Source organism: Syzygium oleosum, unplaced genomic scaffold, assembly GCF_021117445.2.
Source record: "Syzygium oleosum isolate NSW1041296 unplaced genomic scaffold, Sole_v2.1 Sole_v2.06, whole genome shotgun sequence".
NCBI classification, from domain to species: Eukaryota; Viridiplantae; Streptophyta; class Magnoliopsida; order Myrtales; family Myrtaceae; genus Syzygium; species Syzygium oleosum.
In genome coordinates, this window is record NW_026607490.1 from 5,165,142 (window position 1) to 5,188,560 (window position 23,419).

Here is a 23,419-nt window from a genome sequence, read left to right on the forward strand (position 1 = left end):
TCAAGATGCACAAATGTCGTTGGAAGGCGTTGATTCCTGTGTCTGAATTTAAATTGAGCCCTGATAGGTTTACCCGATTAAAAATACACAAAGCTGCAAGCATCTGCAGTGAACTTTTGATATTGCCTGGTTATGAGTGATTGATGTTATGCAGAACTATGTGCTGCTACTAGCTTCACTATGAGAATATTTCTTGGTCCTTGTGACGCCGTAGTACACATTTTTGGTAGGCCTGGATCGATCATCACCATCATCAATATCATTCATGCTCACGCCTTGTTATCAAATTGATGGGTATGGGTTCTGGTTGGTCGTAGAAAACCTAAAATATTTAATCATAGTATCCAATATTTGCTCGGGTGACTGTGGCTCGAAGAAAAGCAAACCTGGAATGGCAGTCGAGGGCAATGGTCATTTGGTAAAATTCATCAGGCCAGACATAAAAAGGCTCTTATTGAGCCTTATACAGCAACCAAAGTAGATTGATCCACCATTGGGCTTCAATCACCTTGCCTAGAGAAACAAAACTCTAGATTTCACATGTCGAGATATAGTCAGAAGTTGCTTTACATTGATAATTTCATCGTCGCTTCCTTTGTGAATGCATTATCTTGAGACGAACTCAATACATATTTTATGGAATTCAATGTACGTTACTTTAAGAGCGTGCCAATATTCCTAGCTTCGAACTATATCTACTTCTTCCTTTCACAAGTATGTTTAGAGGTGCTTTTGGAATGGAAAGAGTTCTTGAAGTGAAAGACTCCATTACTCCATAGTTTTAATTAAATAGGAATGTAGCTGAACATATAAAGAAAAGAAAGTGATTGCGACTTAAAGTATCTTTTTGTTGCTTCGTAAGTCTTTAAATAGGGACGTGACTAGAGTAAACAGTACCGTTGTCGAGGCATAGATGTGGGGAGAGAATTGGCGAGGGAAAAGGCAGCAGAGCGCTAAAGGCAGTTCGGATGGATCTAATGGCATGTTGTCTTGGTCGAGAATTTCCTGCTTCGTTCCCTCCTCGAGCCTCTTGGTTCGCTTTCTGTGAACCATACGAAGCAAAAACAGGGCATTCATGTTGTGTCACGCATATTTCATTTTGCCGAACTGAATTGAGTGGAGAGATTGTGGTCGAATTAGGAGGAATTGGTCTCCACTGCTTTAACTCGCACTTTTCGGGTTCCATCTCTCCATTCTCTGTTTATACTCTTCTTGAAATTTGGAGGAGGAAGACTTATGTGTATATCACTGCTAGGACAGCAATCTAGATAGAGAATCCACCAGGAGGGAGGGATAAGAATGAATATACTAATAATCAACTCAATCTTTAATTGGATAGCATAAGGATGAATATACTTTGGGAGATTGTCTTAAGCACTTATTCATACAATTGTATACCAACCAAACGAGAGAGACACTCGGGGAGAGGGAGAGCACGACAGAGAAAGTGGAATCCTTATGTAGAGGATGGATCGCCACTAATATGGACCTTCACAATCTTAATTAAAGTCCAGCCCAATGGTAAGTTGGGCCCGAGCGAACCGATACCTTAGCAGATCAGGCCCCCATATCTTCCTTGGCCCGGAGGTCATCGCCAGAAACAACCACTTCCACGGCTCCCTCCAGCGGTCGTGATGGCTGCTGCTTCTCATCTGCACGGGGAGCTTCGCCACCGTCGACGGGGGGCAGGATCGTCGACAGGATCTCGACGGTGATGGGGTGGACTTCGGAGTCTCCTCCTGAGGGGGAGAGAATGACGATGTTGGTCACGTGTTGAGGGAGCTTATCGTCAATCACGATGACGATCCCTGTGTTTCTGTAGTATCTGTACAACACCATCTGACATAGTCCCAAGACGAGGCCCACAACGTTCGGTATCTGCATGTCCAGGTCAAGAACATTCTTAAGTTCGGCGGCCGAACTTACGTTAAAACTCGACAAAACATCTAGTCCGCCAAAAGCTTGCCCACGTTTTTAACGAGAGTTTAGTATCTCCGGCGGAAGTATTAACGTGATGTCGATTCACTCGATCACGTGCATACACAATCTTTATCCATAATAGTTAAAAATATTGGATTTATGTGTTGAGATCGGCCAACAATCCGAGAATCCAAGATTTCACATTGATTATTTTCACAAAGTAACGTAATTAAGTTTAGTTAAATATTCTCGTGTCGGTCCCATTTTCCAAATGTAAAATTCTCGATCCAGCATTAATCATAATCTCTAATAATGTGTTCCGCTCGATCGACATTATTAAACTTTTTTTCTTTCCAAAAATAGATATTATTGACTTATTCTTTGCCCTTGGCCTCCTACTTATACATGGAACTCAATGCAACAAATAAGATTATAGAATAACATGAAAACCGAAAATTATCACCATGCTAAAGAATTACATAAATTCAACCTACCCTAGCAACCTGAAGAGTAAATCTAATCGCACAAAAGGTCTATAGATGTCTATGGACATGGGACCCGCACGCTCTTATTAGCTTTTCTTGAAAATTTAATTAGTCTTAGTCCATTAAAACGACGTGCCAACGCAATCTATTTCGTATCAAATGCAGCTGAACCCAAAAGTGATGCTGAAGAAACTAATTGGATCAACATCACACCAATGCACATTATGATAGAACATACACTTAACATAAATGAAAGCAATCCTTGACAATCGTCAATTTAATTTTTCGAAAATGGAGATCGCTTACCATAATGCACAAGTCCTTTACGAAGAAACCATAGCCGAACCACATGATGGCACTCAACGTTAGAAAGAACGATAGAGGGAAGGGCATGAATGCCACGCTCTTCGTTCGTATAACTCGTGCCTGCACACCATAATAGACCAAAAAAAAGAAAATCAACATGCGTTTTCCATGGTTAAATACAAGAACGTGGGAAGAGAAAGATTGGGTTTTTGAGTGCCTACCACAATGCTTAACGGTGCCGCGAAGACGCTCACGGAAGTCGTTGTGCAAATCCATCCGAACGCCTCGGTGCGTGTCCGATCGTTTGATATGAAGTGTGCGATGAGAATTAGGAGTGAGAATAGTCCGACGTTCATCAGAGCAAAGAGCTTAATCGTGGAGTTCTGCAATAATCAAGATCATTAAGTTAGATAAACAAACACAGGGTAGTTAGAAATATAGGGGGAAAAGAGAGCTTAACAGTAATTAGATTGGAAGGATGGAGAGCAGAAAACACGTTCGGTCAACCAAGTCAGTCGTACACTATCACTATAATTAATTATATTCTTCAAATTTCAGTTTTTTTAACTTGTCGAACATAAATTCTTTCGTTGTATAGATCACGTGAATCGTCCAAGAAAGTTTCCTCGCTAAGCCCTTTGTGTCATTGTGATCGGAATGTAAGCACTGTATTGTCTAACGATCAATACGTACCCTCGTAGCTCTCGGTGCATAAGTAATGTATATGGCAATGTACACCATTTCCACCACGGATCCGAAGGAGTTAATGGTGATGAGAAGGAAGGAGCGCCCTTTGAGGAATGCGTAGTAAAACCAAAGCATGGAGCTGAACAGAGCAACCAAATATGGTAGCGACTGAAAACCCTCGGTTGATTTCTTCCTGTAAATTCTGTAAAATGTCGGTCTGCGATGTAAGAAAAGAAAAGGAATTAACAGTTAAGTACATCAGGAACAAACCACCATCTACGTGAAGGAATGAAATAATATCATCTTCATTCTAGTGAAAGAAAAGAACTTTAAAGAAACATTATTACTTACACTGGCGCCAAGAAGACGAAGAACGAGACAACGTTTCCTATCATCAATTGCAGAACAAAAGCACAAACGTCAGATTATTCTATGCAAGCGGAGTGCAGATGAAAATTTTCTTTTTCCTCGGGTTAAGTGAAAGAAAAAGAAAACCAAGAAGAAAAGCAACCTCGGTCATTTTACTAATCTAACTGCTGAGCACATACGGTGTTGTTGAACAAAACTCGAACTAAATCATGCTGCATGTCGTTCTATGACCTTTGTACAGTCACGATATAGCCGAAAGATAAAAAAGAACGAATTCCCACGAAATGCAAACCGAGTCGAGACAATATTAATCCCAGGTTAGTTGCAAAAAGATTGCAGAGCAGCTTTTGGTTGGTTGTGCAGCAACTATAAGACGGACACAGACGCTAACGTACCCGCCTCAACATTTAAAAGCTAATTCTAAAATTGCACTAGAGTGAAAACAAAAATCGTTGGAGGAAATGGCCAAAAGGGCTGACCAAAGTTGGCAGAAGTCCAAGAGACTGAAAAAGTTGCCCGAGGTTTAATTTTGGGCGAGGCTTATATCATCAAAACGAAACTAATTAAAGAAAATCCCATTTTTTTTCTATGTGAAGACTAGTGTCAAGATGCGTGCACCGAGAAAATCGTTCTTATTTTCTTCGTGTTTTTTTTGCTTTACATGTGTTTTGCAATTGATAGAAAGAGGAAGAGTGAGGTTTCGAACAAAGAGTTTCCATACGAAAAGAAGAAGAAAAGAAAATATAAGAATGACCCACTAACATTATTCTAAAGATACTAAATATAAACGATATATCAAGTGGAAAAAAAATTGGATGTAGACTATATGGGATGAATGGGGAAGTGGGATCGAAGGAAATGGCCAACGAGCAGCAACATTGTGAAGAAGCACAATGATGATGAAGTTGAGCCGCTTCTGATCTTTCTTCTTTACCTAGGATACCAAAAGTGAAGGTCCACGGATGGTGGTAATCCAAGAAGGCCATTTCACCTCCAACCAAGAGAACCTCTCTCCAGGGCAAGACCAGAAGAAGAAAGCAGGGTTCAGAGATAAACCCTGGCTCTCTCTCTTTCTCTCTCTCTCCCTCTTCCTCTCCCTCCCGCTCTCTCACTAGCTTTCACTGAGGATCATAAAAGGGATGGTTTAAGGTGGTGGGGAAGCTCGGCTTTATATATACACACACACGTTGCATCCGCTTAGCACAGGAGAAAAATGGGGGTTGTGTGTGTGTATGCGAGAGAGAGAGAGAGAGAGAGAGAGAGAGGGAGAGGGAGAGTATGCGTATCGAAGTCATTCTGCTTGCATGACAAGTGGAGGATTAGTAGGTGGCGTAGCCCAAAATCATTCTCCCCTCCTTCCCCACGTGCCTCCCTGCTCGCGTGCCCCTACAACTCCTCCGCAACGATGTTGAGGTCGAAAGGCATGCGTCCCTGACCAGCCACACCGCCGTATACATTGGTTTCGTCCGCCGTGAGATGGCGGCTATGTATGGAGGTGCGGTGCGGGGCGGGGCACGCGCCTTGGGGGAGAGAGTGGCAAATCGGTGCGAGGGGAGAGGCCTCTTCGTGAAACACTACGTTGCCCGCCGCACCGCATAGCTGTCCCCCGCGTAATGCTTTGTTCACGTGACATCTCCAAAAATACATTTCGTTTCGTGAATTTTGATTCTGCTTTTTAGCTGCTTTTTCTCCTAAACCCCGAACCAAACACGCCTTGCTGACTCAGCCCAAATTTACCTCTCTCTCTCTCTCTCTCTCTCTCTCTCTCTCTAGTATTATAGTGGGTGGTGGTTTGTCTCGTAGTGTTTTTCTCAACCGTGCTTCATGAGAAAAAGCTCTAGAGATTTCGCGTGTGTGTTCATGGCATCTCCCTTGGCTTTTTTCTTCTTGAAGCCTTGTACTCTCTGGCCATGCGGTTATGCGAGGCATGTAAGGACAAGAGGGTGATGACCTTATACTAAAACAAATGATGGGTCTTTCTGTGCATTTATGTTAGGGTGTGTCATGAATGAGGTTGTTGATGGTTCCCCATGCATGGTTGGAACTTGGAAGTGGTTTGTTTGGGATTGCAAGGTGGGAGGGTCAAGAAAAGATTTTTTGTTATGCACCTTCATTTCCCCATGGTTTTTCTTTTTCTATATCATGTGGTTGCTTGGATGTATGCATGCATCGATAACATAAGATTTTTTTCTTAAAAGCGGTGGTTTCGTGAAACATGAGTTGGTGCACTTTATTTATTGTTTCCTCCTACCAAATTATATAAAGTTTGTATATTGTTTTGGACTCGACGCCGAGGAAACCTTGACTTTTTGTGGAATTCCCGAATCGACTGTCTCTCCAAGTAGTTCGATTTGGATGTAGTTTTTTAGGTTACAAAAAGTTAGTGAGCTGTGAAGTGATTAATCGTATGATACGATACTATTATTGCTTATTTGACTTGTGACTATCAACTAAAAAATTTCATATTCTAATTTCCTCTGGTTACGTGGCTATTGCAGGGTAAATGGGGAGACTATAGCATGACTTCTAATGGATGCAACTTCCATTATTGTGGCTAATGATGTGTGAACTGGACTATCGGGTACTTAGGTTACATATCGACTTCTGGAGGCCCCACGCAGGGTTACGTTTACTAATGAAAGCTATTAAATCCCAATGATTAAACATTCAATCAGAGCATGGTACAGTGGTGCGAACACCTGGCAATCGTGTATGATTTGATGTAAGTTGCGCCGAAACCATAATTGAAATCGAGTGTAAGTTCTTGGGCACAAATGTTTAAACGTGAGCCAGTCCCTGAAGGCTTTCAATCAAGGGAAACCTGAATAAGTGGCCGTGTTCAAGCGTCCATTAGTTTTCTCTCTCTCTCTCTCTCTCTCTCTCTCTCTCTCTCTCTCTCTCTCTCTCTCTCTCTCTCTCTCTCTCTCTAGGTTTGAGCCAGTTCATCTTATCATCATTATTGGCAAGGAGAAGGAGAAACCCCATTTAGCAATTTACGGTCCATAACTTCTATAAATAGAGAATACATATTCACGTCAATAATAAGATAAGTCATCATAACATATAATGACATTGCGCTACTAATGTGTAGATAAAATCACAGAACTTATGTCATATTATCCTAAAGTTAATCATGCACTCACTGATTCCGAACTTTTGAAAGTCGAAACTTATTGTTTGTCATCCTTTAAAACTCATCCTAAATCGTATTCATCTATGTTGATTCCGTAGATTTTCCTGCATTTGCCCTACCTTTACAGGTTTAAGAACAACAAAATCATGTAGTGCTTACATCCCACGACATGTAGGGCTGGCAATTCGTATTTGTGTGTTATATTCGCGTCAATCGCTCATGTCATTTCATGCCAATATCAAAATCCTTCAAATTATTTCAAAAGTGTTGTTTCTGGTCAATTTCGAGTCTAACCCGCGTCGCGCCAAATTCCAATTCCTCACAATAAATCCACATCGCGTTCGAGTCGCATTCTCACGTCGCGTCAGGAATCGCCGCTTCTAATTATGTGCCGGCTTTGACTTCCCCGGACCTCTGTACCTTTATTAGTCATAGACGATGACAAGGAATGCACCAGTTTAGCAAAATCAATGAGCATACTTTAAGTTATTTCTGCGATGTTACGAAAGCTGTGTATGCCATTCTTACTCGAAATTGAGGGGTATTGGAAGGAGAGGGAGATGACGAATTTCCTGCTTAAATTGAGGACAGAACCCTGCCAAATCAATGAAGGAGATGGAGTGATTATCCCGGTTGCGTATGAGAAGGGGGAGATGTGATCAGATCAGAACGTGGCCATTGTTCCCAAATCATTCAGACTTCCATTACGTGCGTGGCACATAAATGCCTTATTTGGCATGTTTATCATGAGTTCGATGAAGTTTTACGGAAACTTTATGCCAGGTATAATTCTTCTCCATCGATCCCCTCGACTCAATCTAGAGAATCCGTACAAGACTCTCTCTCTCTCTCTCTCTCTCTCTCTCTCTTCGATTGGGGTGGCCACCGGCTAGCCGATGATAGATGTCGACGCGGAGAGCTTGGTTACTGTTTTCGTACTAATTAATACGGAAACTAGGGAAAATTGTCCAAAAAATCTTAAACCTATTGTACTTTTGTCAATTCAGTCATAAACTTTTTAATTTTGCAAATTGAATTCTAAACCTTTTCGTGCTTTGCAAATTAAGTCTATTCGGTCAATTTTTGCCGGAATTTGCTGACGTGGACGTCGGCCGTCCTATGTGGCACGGCCGATGCTGACATGGATAATTTGTAATAATATATATTTTTTTCGAATTTTTTAAATTAATTTGTTCCTCTTTTTTCTTTCCTTTTTCTTTTCCTTTTTCACTTCTTCCCTCCATCGGCCACCACCAGGCCTCGACCTCCACCGACCTTAGGCAAGGGACGCCTAGACCTGAGCTGGCGAGGTTCACCCTTGTTGGCCAGGCGAGGATCGATTGCCCTTGTCGATCACCCTCACCTGGGCGAGCGAGGGTGGCTAACGCTCGCCAGGCTCGCTAACCCAGGTAAGGGCGACCCTTGCCTAAGGCTGGTGAGGGCGGCCCTCACCTAGCCAGCAAGGGTGAAACTCACCTAAGCGAGCGATGCCATCGCCAGCCTAGGTTCGAGCGGCCCTCTCCCAAGGCTGGCAACCTTTGTCGACCATCGACGAAGCCTGGTGGTGGCCGGCAAAGGGAAGAAGGGAAAAAGGAAAATAAATAGGAAAGAAAAAACGAAAAGAAGAAAAAGAGAAGAAAAGACAAAAAGAAAAAAATAATTAGAAAAAAATATCAAAACATTTATTAAAAATTATTCACATCAGCGTCAACTGTGCTACGTGGGATGACCGGAGTCCACGTCAGCGAATTCTAGCCAAAATTGGCCGTATTGACTCAATTGGCAAAACGCGAAAATATTTAGAATTCAATTGACAAAATTGAAATGTTTGGGACTGAATTGGTAAAAGAGTAATAGGTTTATGATTTTTTTGGAAAACTTTCCCATGGAAAAGGTGGATATGCTCTTCAGGTTTTGCTTTTTTCAAAAAATTAGATAATCCCACTCGATAAAGTGGCTTTTCTTTTCTTTTTGACCTTTTAGTTCTTTGATAAGAATACTGCGGAAAAGAGAAATGGGAAATTTCTGAATATTTTAATGGGTTTTAATGAAAAAGTACATCAACCTATTTATAAGCTTTATTAAATGACTGTCTAAGTTAACAAGATAAACATAATATCAATTACATTCAATCAGAAATATTGTTTACAGAAAAAATTGGCTAACTCCTTAGAATTGACACGAAGTCGATTTGGTCTGATATATAATCGACATAAAGTTGATTTCGCCAAAGAGTTATGATGGAATCAATATCGATGAGCCATGTGATCCAGCAACAATTACGTAGGGCCATTGTCGACATAAAGTGGATGACAATTATCGATGACTATGAAATGCAGCTATTGATGCAGTGTGGCACGTGGTCTATGAACATCTTGTTTTGATAACAAAGCCAATATATGGCCAATAGTATCGCAAATTTGGCTGAGTGTTGAATACACGAAAAAAGAGTGAAGATGTTGATTAAAGGTGTGGGTATCTATATCGATGGGTAGTCAAGGGACAGGAAAATTACCAAAAAATCCTAAACTTATTGCGCTTGTGTCATTTCAGTCGTAAATTTTTTAATTGTATTAACTGAATGGTAAACCTTTTGACAATTTGTCAATTTAGTCATTTTAGCCAATTTTGACAAGAAATTATTGACGTAGACGCTGGCTGTTTTATGTGGCATGATCTGTCACAGGCGAGGGCCAACATTGCTGGGATCTCGCAAGGCTCAAGCTTGCCGGGTTCGAGCAAGGTGGAGCCTCGCCCGTGGCCGGCAAGGCTTGAGCTTCCCAAGATAGAGCAAGGTGGAGCCTTGTAGGCCTTGGACGAGCTCGATCTCGTTGGCCCTCTCTTATGGCCAGTCGTTGGCCATTGCTGAGGCTTGGTAATTGGCTGCGACGTCTGGCGGTCATGAGATGATCCCCATTGGGCTTCAAACACCTTGTCTAGAGAAATAAAACTCTAGATTTCACACGTCGAGATGAAGTCAGAAGTTGCTCTACATTGATAATTTCATTGTCGCTTCCTTTGTGAATGCATTATTTTGAGATGAATTCAATACATATTTTATGGAATTCAATGTACGTTACTTAAGAGCATGCCAATATTCCTAGCTTCGAACCATATCTACTATCGCATAACCGAGTTTATTCACATCTCCTCGTAGATTACACGAGGAGAAAATTACTAATTCAGTGTTTACAGTTTCCTAGAATTCAGATGACATCTTTTTTCTTAACAGTTGCCTGGGTGATCATAAGACAGATGCAATGAACTGGAGTGAAAAACCTCACTATTTGGGAGGCAAATCTCCCCAAAACAAGAACTTGGATTGCGTTGAAAAAAGGGGTTACCCCCAATGAGTACTCCAACGGAAATATTTCCCAAATGCGTGATTTGAATTGATCCGCATTCATTTGCTGGTGAAATATTACAGGAGCCACATAATACAGAAGCAATGTGGGGTCGAAAAGGGATCTAATTGGCCCTAAGGATGGACCGGGTGCACATACTGCTGCTCAAACCTTCACCTTCCGCAAACTCGCCACCGCCGGAGGGTTTCTCAGGTGAAGGAGGATTTGGGCTTGTATACAAAAGGGAGACTGGAGAGCACTGGACAGGTAGATAATGTGCTCATTTTCTGTATGTATCGTGTATGTAGTAGCAATGGTATATGCTTGACACAACATGAATGCCCTGTTTGTGCTTCGTGTGGTTCACAGAAAGCAAGCGAAGAGGCGCGAAATTCTCAATCAAGACAACGTGCCATTAGATCCATCGAAACTGCCCTTAGAGCTCGGCGGTCTTTTCTCCCGCCAATTCTCTCCCCACATCTACGCCTTGGTGACGGGCCCTTCCTCTACTCACGTCCCTATTTAACAACTTACTGTTCCTCGGAGAATCGTTCTCCGCGGACCCCTCGAATTCCCACCTGCTGCTGTGCCCCAACCAGCATCCTCGTCCCTCAAAATCTTACCGCCTCTCTCATCGATGCCGGTTCCATTGTTCCCGTAATTAGAAGCTTTGTTAGGATTGGTACGCCTGGTTCACTAGGTAAGAAAGTGCCATCACCACGTCCCCAATGGGAGGATGCACGGCCGCCTGCTCTTGTACACACAGGGATGCCCGGCAAGCGCCTGATATGGACGCTGCATTGGATAACGCCCCTGCAGCCTTGGATCTGCCAATTTCGAGAAGTTTCGCCTGTCATTGAATAATGGACGTGCCTGCACAGGCAAACCATCAGAAAGAACTTAGGATTTATTGGAAAGGACCTCCGCTTTAGGATTAAAGATATTGAAGCAAAGGCAAGCTTGTCAAACTGCTTTCTAGCCGCCGTTTCTCAATAATACTCCGTAAAGCCCAGTGTTTTTTTTTTTTTTGTGAAAGCAACAAAAAGAAATTTTAACTTGCAATCACTTTGTTTTCTTTAAATGTTCAGCTACATTCCTATTTAATTAAAAACTATGGAGTAATGGAATGTTTCACTTCAAGAACTCTTTCCATTCCAAAAGCACCTCTAAACATACTTCTCAAAGGAAGGAAGTCCATATGAGAAAGTCTAAACTTTGGTTGATGACTTAACCGGGGCAGAATATTTATGTAAAATGTCAATCTGACGATTTCAAAATTTGATAATTCTGAGACAGATGCAATTAAGTTGAAGCTCTTAAGATTACATTACAAAAACCAACCATGTCAAACTCATTAAAGAAACTAATCCAAGTTTTTCCAATTAAAAGATCTGCTGCACCAACTTTAGACTCTCTGATCAGACAGAAAAAGTTTAAGGATTGATTGCACTGTTCACAGCTTGTCAATATCCTTTAGCTCCAACTTTATTTGCCTGACAAAGAAACAATGAATACCGACAAAGTATTTCAGCGAAAGCAAAAGAAAGAGGCTAAACAAAAGTTCCACTAAACTGGAGGCAACAACACGAAAAAATATTAGCTTCCTTGCGGAGGGATCCACATATTCTTCAAAAATACACTGTGTAACTGATTCAAACATCAAACACGGTCTTTTCTATGAATTCATTTCTTCTCTACATGTTAGATGATCCAGAAAAGGCCCTTTGAAGAAATAATATCATCTAGCTAACTTTAGCCTTCCGACTTCAGGTAAAAGAGTTGGTTCATAGACTGAAAACTAAAGACTGGAGAAGTGCCGAACTGAATGAGTGGAGAGATTGTGGTCGATTAGGAGGAATCGGTCCCTACTGCTTTAACTCACGCTTTTCGGGTTCCATCTCTCCGTTCTCTGTTTATACTCTTCTTGAAATTTGGAGGAAGAAGACTTTGTTGCGAAATTCAAATCGGCATCAGTATAAATATTATAAACAATATAGAACTGTAAAGAAAAGAAATTGTAATAACAAAGTTGGAATCGATACAAATGAATACCGAGGCCTGTGTTTGACACAGTTTCCTTAAAACAGATTCGTTCCCTCCAGTATGCGACCGAGGTTTCGTGAACGTCTGTCTCCCAGGGTACAACGGTTGACAGCGAAGAAGAGAGCACGGCACTTCCAAGCTTCCGGCGAACTTGAACAAACTCGAAATGAACACTACCGAAAAACAGTGCAAATGCAGAGAGAGTGTAAAACCAGAGAAAGAATGATTTCGATAAAAAGGAACAGAGGGGAGAGCAATTCGGGAATAATAACGGCCGATTAAATCTGTCGTTACAAAATCAATACGAATAACGGCCGATTAAATCTGCCGTTATAAAATCAATACGAATAACGGACGATTAAATCTGCCATTATAAGATCAATACAAATAACGGCCGATTAATTCTGCCGTTATAAGATCAATACGAATAACGAACGATTAATTCTGCCGTTATAAGATCAATACGTAGGGGAATAACGGCTGATTAAATCTGTCGCACGTTATGAAATTCGTAACTGTTTGAGTTGAAAGAAAAAATAAATCAGAAGGCAAAATTGGGCTCGTCGCGAGGCCCACTTTTCGGTCCTGCAATCGTGGGCGCGCCCAAGTTTCAACTTGTCGGGCGTCGGATTTGCACCCCTCCTGCGCCTGCGCGCGAGGTAGAGAGTTTGTGCTATGATAGTTACCACTTCAAATAAGTGTAACTGTATATAAAGCACTCCATAGCCTTCTTTCTTTTCCGATGTGAGACTAGTGTTTTTCCACATCCCACTTCCAACTCAAGGGTGTTCTTTGAGCATCAATTTCTCATTTATTTACCCATCAATTTATCCCATATTTCCAACAGACTTATGTGTATATCACTGCTAGGACAGCAATCTAGATAGAGAATAAACGGAGAGAGAGAGAGAGAGAGAGAGAGAGAGAGAGAGAGAGAGAGAGAGAGAGAGAGAGAGAGAGAGAGAGAGAGAGAGAGAGAGAGAGATTGTCTTGTGATGCTTCTGCTGGATGTTGTAAGTTTATTCTAACCAGAATTTGCCCGCATTTTCTAACTCTAAGTTTTATTGCCTAATTTACATGTCGCGGTTAGTAGCAATCATGTGTCCATGCGTATTTTAATTTTGGGCTCGTTAGACTATCTCATCTCAGTCGTATAAGAAGATTAAAACTCCATTTGGTTTTGAATCTTCTTGCTCCTTTGCTTATCACAGGGACATTGCAAATGATGCAAGTTTTTGAATTCCTATCCAATCATGAACAGCCTACAATGATCTTTCGAATTGCATAGCTACAAGTTCGTGCACTTTTACTCTCTTCCCGGGCATGAATTTCAACTAAAATGCTTGCAATGTCAGAAGTACCATCTGATAAATGGACCATAAGGCCAGTTATACTCAGCCGTGTTCCACATAAGGCAATTTAGCACGAGTATCATCAACCCAACATCATCGACGAAAACGGGTTTCTCGACCACTTGCATAATAATGAATATATTAGTAATAAACTCGATCTATTCTTTATTTAGATGGCATAAGAACAAACATACTTTGGGAGATTACCTTAAGCACTTTCTTCTTCGTACAAATGTATTACAACCGAGAGAGAGAGAGAGAGAGAGAGAGAGAGAGAGAGAGAGAGAGAGAGAGAGAGAGAGAGAGAGAGAGAGAGAGAGAGAGAGAGAGAGAGAGAGAGAGAGAGAGAGAGAGAGAGAGAGAGCAATAGAGAAAGTAGGATCATCATAGAGAGAATAGATCGACACAAAATGGTAAGTTGGGCCCGAGCTAACCAATAACTTGGCAGATCAGACCCCCAAATCTTCCCTGGCCCGGAGGTCATCACCAGAAACTACCACTTCCGCGGTGCCCTCCGGCAGTTGTGATGGCTGCTGCTCATCCGCACGGGCTTCTCTGCCGTCGATGGGGGACGGGATTTCGACAGTGACGGGGTGGACGTGGGAGACTCCTTCTAAGGGGTTGAGAATGACCATGTTGGCGATGTGTTGTGGGAGCTTCTCTTCCACCACGACGATGCCGTCTTTGTTTCTGAAGTACCCGTACAAGGCCATCTGGCATAGTCCCAAGAAAAAGCCTAGGATGTTCGGTGTCTGCATGTCCAGGTCAAGAACATTCTTTAGCTCGGACGAACTTACGTTCAAACTTGACAAAACATCTAGTCTGCCACAAGGTTGACCACATTTTTAACGAGAGTTTAGTATCTCCGGTGGAAGTATCATGTGATATCGATTTACTCAATCACATGCAGACACAATCATCACAAAATCTTTATCCGCAATAATTAAAAGATATTGGATTTATGCGTTTAGATTGACCAAAAAAGCTACCTACTTAAGTTTTGTTAGATATTCTCGCGTCCGTCCATTTTCCAAAATGTGAATTCTCGATCCTCCATCAATCATAATCATTAATAATGTGTTCCGCTCAATCGATATTATTAAACTTTTATTTTCCAAAATTAGATATCATGAACTGATTCTTTGCTCTTGGCCTCCTCAGTATACATGGAATAAAATGCAAGAGTATATAATATGAAAAGAAAAAAACCGAAAATTATCACCATGCTAAAGAATTACATAAATTCATCCTATCCTAACAACGTGAAGGGTAAATCCAATCACACAGAAGGTGTATAGATGTCTATGGACATGGGACCGGCATTAGCGTTTCTTGAAAATTTAATTAGTCTTAGTCCATGAAAACGACGTGCCAACGCAATATGTTTCGTATCAAATGCAGCAGAACCCAAAAGTGATGCTGAAGAAGAAACTAATTGGATCTACATTACACCAATGCACATTATGATAGAACATACACTTAATGCAAATGAAAGTAATCCTATACAATCGTTAATTTAATCTTTCGAAAATGGAGATCACTTACCATAATGTACCAGTCCTTTCCGAAGAAACCATAGCCGAACCACATGACGGCACTCACCGTTAGAAAGAACGATAGATAGAAGGGCATGAACTCCACACTCTTCGTTCGTATAACTCGTGCCTGGACACCAGAATAGGCCCAAAAAAAAGAAAATTACAATGCGTTTTCCATGGTTAAATATGAGAATTTGGGAAGAGGAAGATTGAGTTTTTGAGTGCCCACCACAATGCTTAACGGTGCTGCGAAGACGCACACGGCAATCGTTGTGCAGATCCATCCGAACACCTCGGTGCGTGTATGAGCATTTGGAATGAAGCGTGTGATGAGAATTAGGAGAGAGAATAATCCCAAGTTCATCCCAAGAAAGAGCTTAATCGTGGAGTTCTGCAATAATCAAGATCATTTAATTAGACAGAACAAACACAGAGTAGTTAGAAAAAATAGGGGGAAAAGAGAACTTAACAATAATCAGATGGGAATGATGGAGAGCGTAAAACACATTCGGTCAACCCAGTCAGTGGTACACTATCATTGGAATTTATTGTATTCTTCAAATTTCAGTTATTTTTCTCGTCGAACATAAATGCTTCCATTGTATAGATCACGTGAATTGCCAAAGAAAGTTTCTAGTTAAGCCCTCTGTGTCATTGTGATCGGAATATTAGCTTGTATCGTCTAACAATCAGTACGTACCCTCACAGCTTTCGGCGCATAAGCAATGTACATGGCGATGTACACCGTTTCGATGACGCTTCCGAAGGTGTTAATGGTGATGAGAAGGGTGGAGTTTCCTTTGAGGAATGCGTAGTAAAGCCAAAGCATGCAGCTGAATAGAGCAACCAAATAGGGTAACGACTGGAAACCCTCGGTCGATTTCTTCCTGTAAATCCTGTAAAATGTCAGCCTGCAATAAAAGATAAAGAAGCAGAATTAGCAGTTATTGTATCAGGATCAAACGACCATCTACGTGAAGGAATGAAATGACATCATCTTCATTCTTGGGAAAGAAAAGAACTTTAAAGAAACGTGATTACTTACAGTGGAGCCAAGAAGACGACGAACGAGACAACGTTTCCTATCATCAATTGCAGAACAAAAGTACGAACGTTAGATTATTCTATGCAAGCGCAGAGCAGATGAAAATTTTCTTTTTTCTAGGGTTAAATTAAAGAAAAAGAAGAACAACCTCAGTCATTTTACTAATCTAACTGCCGAGCACATACGGAGCAGTTGAACAAAACTCGAGCTAAATCATGCTGCATGTCGTTCTATGACCTATGTACAGTCACGATACAGCTGAAAGATACAAAAGACTGAATTCCCACGAAATGCAAACCGAGTCGAAACAATATTAATCCCAAGTTAGTTGCAAAAAGATCGCAGAGCAGCTTTTGGTTGGTTTTGCAGCAACTTTAAGACGGAAACAGACGCTAACGTATCCGCCTCAACATTTCAAGCTAATTCTAAAATTGCACTAGAGTGAAAACAAAAATCGTTGGAGGAAATGGCCAAAAGGGTTGTCAAAAGTTGGCCAAGAGACTGAAAGAGTTGCCCGAGGTTTTATTTTGAGCGAGGCTTATATCATCACAAAGAAACTAATTAAAGTAAAACCCTTTTTCTTATATGTGAAGACTAGTGTCGAGATAAGTGCACCAGCAAAAATTTTCTTATTTTTTTTGTGCTTTTTTTTTTTTTGGGCTCTACTTGTGCTTTGCAGTTGATAGAAAGAGAAAGAGCGAGGTTTAGAAGAAAGAGTTGCCATAAGAAAAGAAGAAGAAAAGAAAAGAATGACCCACTAACATTATGCTAAAGATACTAAATACAAACGATGTATCAAGTGGAAAAGAAAAATGGATGTAGACCATATGAGGATGAATGGGGGAAGTGGGTTGGAAGGAAATGCCCAACAGGCAGCATTAATGTGAAGAAGCACAATGAAGATGAAGGTGAACAGCTTCTTCTGATTTCCTTTTGTCTTTACCTAGGATACCGAAGGCGACGGTCAACAGATGATAATCAGCCATTTCACCTCCAACCAAGAGAATCCTCTCTCCAAGGGCAAAGACCAGAAGAAGAAAGCAGGGTTCAGAGATAAACCCTAGCTCTCTCTCTTTCTCTCTCTATCCCTCTCCCTCCCGCTCTCTCACTAACTTTCGCTGAGGATCAGACAAGGGATGGCTTAAGGTGGTGGGGAAGCTCAGCTTTTATATACACCCACACACATGTTGCATACACTCAGCACAGGAGAAAAATGGGGGTTGTGTGTGTGTGTGTGTACGTGAGAGAGAGAGAGAGAGAGAGAGAGGGAGGGAGGGAGGGAGGGGGCGAATTGAATTCATTCTGTTTGCATGGCAAGTGGAAACAAAAATTATTCTCTCCACAACAACGCTAACCGCCCTCCTTCTTCACGTGCCTCCTTGCTCGCGTGCCCCTACAGCTCCTCCGTAACGATGTGGAGGTCGGAACGCATGCATCCACGACCAGCCTCACCACTTGAATACATTGGTTCCGTCCGCCTTGAGACGGTGGCTCTGGGGAAAAGTGTCAAAGCCCTAAACTTTTTTTAGGGCCCAATTCCCTAAAAAATCCTCAACTTTAGCCTTTGTCCCAATTATATCCCAAACTTTTTTTTGTCTCATAAAAAACCCCAAACTTTCACTTTTGTCTCAAATCTACCCAATTAACTTTTCATCCAATTTTTTAATATTATTTTTTTATTTTTTCGAAATTTTTTTATTTTTTCTTTTCTTTTCTTTTTCCTTTCCTTTTCTTTTTTTTTGTTTCACCTTCAACCCGGCGACCGGCCAGAGGTGGGGGCCGGCGAGGTCGGCCCCGTCGACCGCTGGCGAGGCTCGGCCTCGCCGGCGTTGGGCAAGGCCGACCTCGCCAATAGCCGGCGGGGTCGAGCCTCGCCGTGGCTGGTGAGTTTCTTCCAGCGGTTCGCCTGAATTCGACGAGGTGCGATCGAGATTCGCCATGGCTAGCTCCGGCGATGGAGAGAACGGCGAGAACCACCGGACTGCGACCAGCCCGGCGATCCGTCGTCGATAGACGCGTCCTCGGTGGAGTGCGGGCCGAGCTCGAGGGTCTCAAGGGGGACAGCCGAGGAGATTGGGATGGCGGAGAGGCTGACAGACGTCTTCGTCGGGGGAGGCGACGGAGATCTGTTGATGCAGCGGAGCGATCGGGAGGATAGGGTTCTGCAGGTGCTCGATATGCACGTGGTTGGGGCCTGCCGCTCGATATGCCAGTTGCTGGCAGGGCACGGCAAGGCTCGGCCCCGCCGGCTATCGGCGAGGTCGGCCTCGCCCAACGCCGGCGAGGCCGAGCCTCGCTAGCGGCCAGCGGGGCCGACCTCGCTGGTCCCCACCTCTGGCCGGTCGCCGGACCGGCGACCGGCCAGAGGTTGAAGGTGAAACAAAAAAAAAGAAAAGGAAATGAAAAAGAAAAGAAAAGAAAAAATAAAAAAATTCGAAAATATAAAAAATAATATTAAAAAATTGGACGAAAAGTTAATGGGGTAGATTTGGGACAAAAGTGAAAGTTTGGGGTTTTTTATGAGACAAAAAAAAGTTTGGGATATAATTGAAACAAAGGCTAAAATTGAGGGTTTTTTAGGGAGTTGAGCCATTTTTTTAGTGCCAATTTAGTCCTAAACATCTTGTCTTAGTGCTAATTCAGTCATTCCGGCTAATTTTGGTCGGATATTACTGACGTGGACGCCGGAAGGCCTACGTGACACCGCTTGCGCTGACGTGGATAATTTTTAATGATATGTTAATATTTTTCGATTTTTTAATTATTTTTCGATTTAATTATGTTGATATGGCCGGGTGGTGGGCTGGCCTTGCCTGGGCGAGGGTCGCCGTCGACCACCACAAGCAAGGCCCGGTTGACCCTCGCCAGGCGTTGGCTTGGCACGGGCGAGGCCGCCGTGGCCTGGGCGAGGGCCGGCCTTGCAAGATCTAGTGAGGGGAGCCCGCGCCAAGGCTCGCCCTTGCTTAGGTGAGGGCTCGCCTAGGCCAAATCTAGCTAGGGTTGGCCAGGCCTAGCCTGTGGCGGGCAACGGCGACCTCGCCTAGGCTAGGCCAGCTTGCCCCGGCCATGGCCTGTGGCCAGTCACCGGCAAAAGGTAGAGGAAAGGAAAAAAAAGAAAAGAAAGAAAAAAATCATAAAAAATTTAAAAAATCGAAAAATATTAAAATATTATTTAAAATTGTCAACGTCGACGACAGTGGTACCACATAGGCTGTTCGACATCCACGTTAGTAATATCCAGTCAAAATTATCCGGAAAGTCTGAATTGACGCAAAATTAAAAGGTTTAGGACTAAATTGGAACAAAAAAAATGTTTAGAACTAAATTGGCAACAATGCTAGGTTTAGGATCTTTCCGACACTTTTACCGGCGGCTTTCTATGGAGGAGGGGGCAGGGCACGCGCCTTGGGGCCGGAGAGAGTGGCAAATCGGTGCGAGGAGGGGGGCCTTCGCGAAATGTTACGTTACTCGCCTCACCGCTAAGCTGTCCCCCCGCGGAATGCTTCGTTCACATGATGTCTCCGAAAATACATTTCGTTTCGTGATTTTTGACTCTGCCTTTTAGCCCTTTTTTTCTTCTAAACCCCGAACCAAACACGCCTTGCTGACTCAGCCCTAATTTACCCTCTCTCTCTCTCTCTCTCTCTCTCTCTCTCTCTCTCTCTCTCTCTCTCTCTCTCTCTCTCTATAGTATTGCAATGGGTGGCTGTTTGTCTCGTAGTGTTCTTCCTTTCCACGCATCGCGCGACAGAGCTCTAGGAGGTTTCGTGTGTGCGTTCGTTCATGGCATCTCCTTGGCTGTTTTCTTCTTCTTGAAGCCTTGTGCTCTTTGGCATTGCGGTTGTGCGAGGCACGTGAGGACCAGAATGTGAAGTGATGACCTTATACTAAAAGTAAATGATGGGTCTTTGTGTCCCTTCATGTGTGCGTGAAGAATGAGGTTGTCGGGTTCCCATGCATGGTTGGAACTTTGGAAGTGGTTTGTTTGGGTCAAGAAAAGATTTTTGTTATGCACCTTCATTTGCCCATGGTTTTTCTTCTTCTTTGCCATGTGGTTGCTTTGGTGTGTATGCATGCATTGATAACAAACACGCCTTGCTGACTCAGCCCTAATTTACCCTCTCTCTCTCTCTCTCTCTCTCTCTCTCTCTCTCTCTCTCTCTCTCTAGGTTTGGGCCAGTTCATCGTACCATCATTATTGGCAAGGAGAAGGGAGAGACCCCATTTAGCAATTTTAAGGTTGTCATAACTTCTATACATTGTACGATAGAGAATACATGTTCATGTCAATACTAAGATAAAGTCGTCGTAAGATATAACGACATTGCGGTACTGATGTGTGGTTAAATCAAATATCCTTAGTATAATAATATAGCCCTGCGAGCCTAATGAAAGATACAAAATCTCAAAACTTAGGTCGGGTTATTTTATAAACAATGTCTTTTAAAAAAAAAAAGATATTTTGCGAGCTAACCATGTGTCTATCTAGAATGTACACTTTTCAGGGTAGTGGATGCAAGATACCTTGGTGGCTAAGGTACAGAGTGAATCTGACTTCATAATATCCTAAAGCCAAGCATATACTCACTGACTTCGAACTTTTGAAAGTCGAAACTTATTGTAACGCTTTCATCCTACGACACACTGGGCCAGTAATTCGTATCCATCTCTTCTATCCGTGTCAAAAGCTCGCATCATTTCATGCTGATACCAAAAATTCTTCGAAATCAACCCAAAGCGTCGTTTTGGAAAAATCGAATGAGAACATGTCAATTCTAGTCAGCTTCGATCTATGCCGAATTCCGGCTAACATCCATGTCGCGTTCGGAGTAGTAGCTTGGGGTCGTTGCCTAGAATCGCTCGTCGACTAACTATGCGCCGGCTCGATTTGACCGAAAAAAGTGTCAAAAAAGTTCTAAACCTTTTGCATTTGTGCCAATTTAGTCTCAAACCTTTTTTTTGTGCCAATTCAGTCCTAAAACCTTTTGCATTTGTGCCAATTTAGTCCTAAACCTTTTTTTTTTGTGCCAATTCAGTCCTAAAACCTTTTGCGTTTGTGCCAATTTAGTCCTAAAACCTTTTTTTTGGTACCAATTCAGTCATAAACCTTTTGCATTGATACCAATTCAGTCCTTCCGGCTAATAATTATTCATATGTCGAAAGACTGAATTGGCACAGATACAAAAAATTTATGACTTTTTTGACACTTTTCCCCTATTTGACAGGGCCTCGGCACTTCATTCATTGGTCATAGGCGATGATGCCAAATGTGGGTGCACCCTGTTTAGGGAAACCAGTGGGCACATTTTCAGTTACTTCGGCGACATCACAAAGAAGGCTATGATGACATCCTTGCTGGAGACCGAGAAGGAGGGCATTGGAAAGGGAGCAGGAGGAGGAGGAGGGAAGCGACGGATTTCCGGCTTGATTCGAGGGAGATATGTGGACCGCAAGGGGGGCCCTTTCTTCGGGGTCGCAAAGACACCCCTGACCAAAAAAAAAAAAAAATCAACGAGGAAAGAGTTCGCGTTCGAAAGAAAGAAGTTGGACATTCGACGGGATCGATCAGGACATGCCAGCAGTTTTGGCGTGTCCATCGTGCAATTTTCATGGGGGTTGGAGGCGGAGGGGGAAACTGATGTAATTATACCCAGGCGTGATTCTTCTCCGATCAAACCCCCACCTCGGCTCGATCTTAGAGGAACCCGTATCAAGACTCGCCCTCTCGTCAAACTGGGTGGGCAGCCGCCGCCGAATGTTCGTGTCGGCTTGGGTTGCTGTTTGCGTAGCGATTTGATATGGAAAACGTGGGGGATCCGCTCTTCGGCTCTTCGCTTCTCTCTTCTTTTTGGCATACTTTCCTTTTTGGGTCCCTTTGTTGACTCCCGAGACGCGCGCCCCTTTCACGTTGAATTGACTGGCGCTATTCCCCTACGGGTCCCTCCCTCGCTCGAAGTGAGTCAGTGAGGTCATTTCTTGCCCTCTCCTTTTGGTTTTTTTTCCTTCTTTCCCTTTCTTCTTTTTGTTTCGATTTGGCTGGAGGCCTGACGCCGCCCCCATGCTCCTCTAGAACGACATTTATTAAAGGTTGAATCCGGGGCCCGCTCTTGATTTGGCAGTATTGCTCGCCTTCTTCTTTTCTTCGTTTTTCGGTTTTTCCCCGTTTCTTCCTTCCTTTGAAACAAGATTGGTGTGCCCCCTTTTCCGAAATAATATTAATAATAATAATAATAATAACTTTAATAAATTGCTCAACTTTCATTTTATTGATTGCCTCCTCCAGGACGCATTTCCGTTTAATTATGACTTTAATACGTGTCGTTAGTTTGTAGCCCGTGTATTTTAATTGCTCAGCTTTCATTTTATTCAATGAATTTAATGGTCGCGTTTTTAATTATTTTATTGTGTGATGCATTCAATATTTCGAGCGACTCTGATCCATTCCTCTGTTTATAGCAACAGACTTCAAAATGACAGCCGATCAAACGAAATCCGATCTTTCTTCTCTGAGGTGCAATAGAAATATTACGCCGATCATGGTGATTACCTCCCTATCGCAACCAAGAAGAACATATCTGTCTCTCTTTGACCTTTTTATAAAGACAACATAACCTTGAGCAAGAAGATGAATCGGCTCACTACTCAAAAGATCCTCCTGTGACCGAAAATTACCAAGTAAAGTTTCAAGTGAACTTGTTGACATGATTGATTGTTGTTCTCCATTCGTAGTACAAAAAAACAATATTGTCATCCATAGTAACTGCACTACAAAAAACAATACAATGAAAAATGAGTAAATTGTGCATAATGCATACATCAACCACAATATCGAAGTCGAAAAATTCACGATTGTGAGAATAATCTAGGGAAATAAAGTAAATAATTTGCAGATATAACTAATATTTCTTTAATCCGGTATATGATTAGTGTTTGCTCGGATTATAACAATGGAGAATAAGTTCAGACAAAGACAAACGTAACGGAAATGTTAAAATGTAATTGGTGTGGAAGAAGCTGGTAATGTGAAAAAAAGTTGTTTGAACTGAATGTAGGTAATTTTGTCTTTTAGTAAAATTGAAACAAAAGAAAAGGAAGAAAAAATGTAAAAGATAATCTTAAATCAAGAGTGAGACCTGCAAGAGATAATGTAGTCAATTCATTGTAATACGGCATGTCATGAACCAAAAAGAGAGTGA

The 23,419-nt window shown here is 42.3% G+C and overlaps 3 protein-coding genes across 3 annotated transcripts in view; 1 reads left to right on the plus strand and 2 right to left on the minus strand.

Moving 5' to 3' along the window:
* The window catches only part of LOC115680174 (uncharacterized), a 36,082-nt gene that overhangs the window by 2,641 nt on the left and 10,022 nt on the right, over window positions 1–23,419 (plus strand). The window lies entirely within an intron of this gene.
* Window positions 1,307–17,316, minus strand: LOC115680173 (bidirectional sugar transporter N3). Its single transcript, XM_030603920.2, has 7 exons — window positions 17,214–17,316; window positions 4,702–4,758; window positions 3,750–3,786; window positions 3,405–3,615; window positions 2,933–3,094; window positions 2,712–2,831; window positions 1,307–1,878 (listed from the first exon to the last, which is right to left on the minus strand). The coding sequence occupies exons 2-7, from the start codon at window positions 4,751–4,753 to the stop codon at window positions 1,558–1,560; spliced, it is 903 nt and encodes a 300-aa protein (XP_030459780.1). The 5' UTR covers window positions 4,754–4,758; window positions 17,214–17,316; the 3' UTR covers window positions 1,307–1,557.
* Window positions 13,996–17,300, minus strand: LOC130138389 (bidirectional sugar transporter N3-like). The gene is made up of 6 exons (XM_056312359.1): window positions 17,166–17,300; window positions 16,223–16,259; window positions 15,878–16,088; window positions 15,407–15,568; window positions 15,185–15,304; window positions 13,996–14,391 (listed from the first exon to the last, which is right to left on the minus strand). The coding sequence occupies exons 1-6, from the start codon at window positions 17,206–17,208 to the stop codon at window positions 14,089–14,091; spliced, it is 876 nt and encodes a 291-aa protein (XP_056168334.1). The 5' UTR covers window positions 17,209–17,300; the 3' UTR covers window positions 13,996–14,088.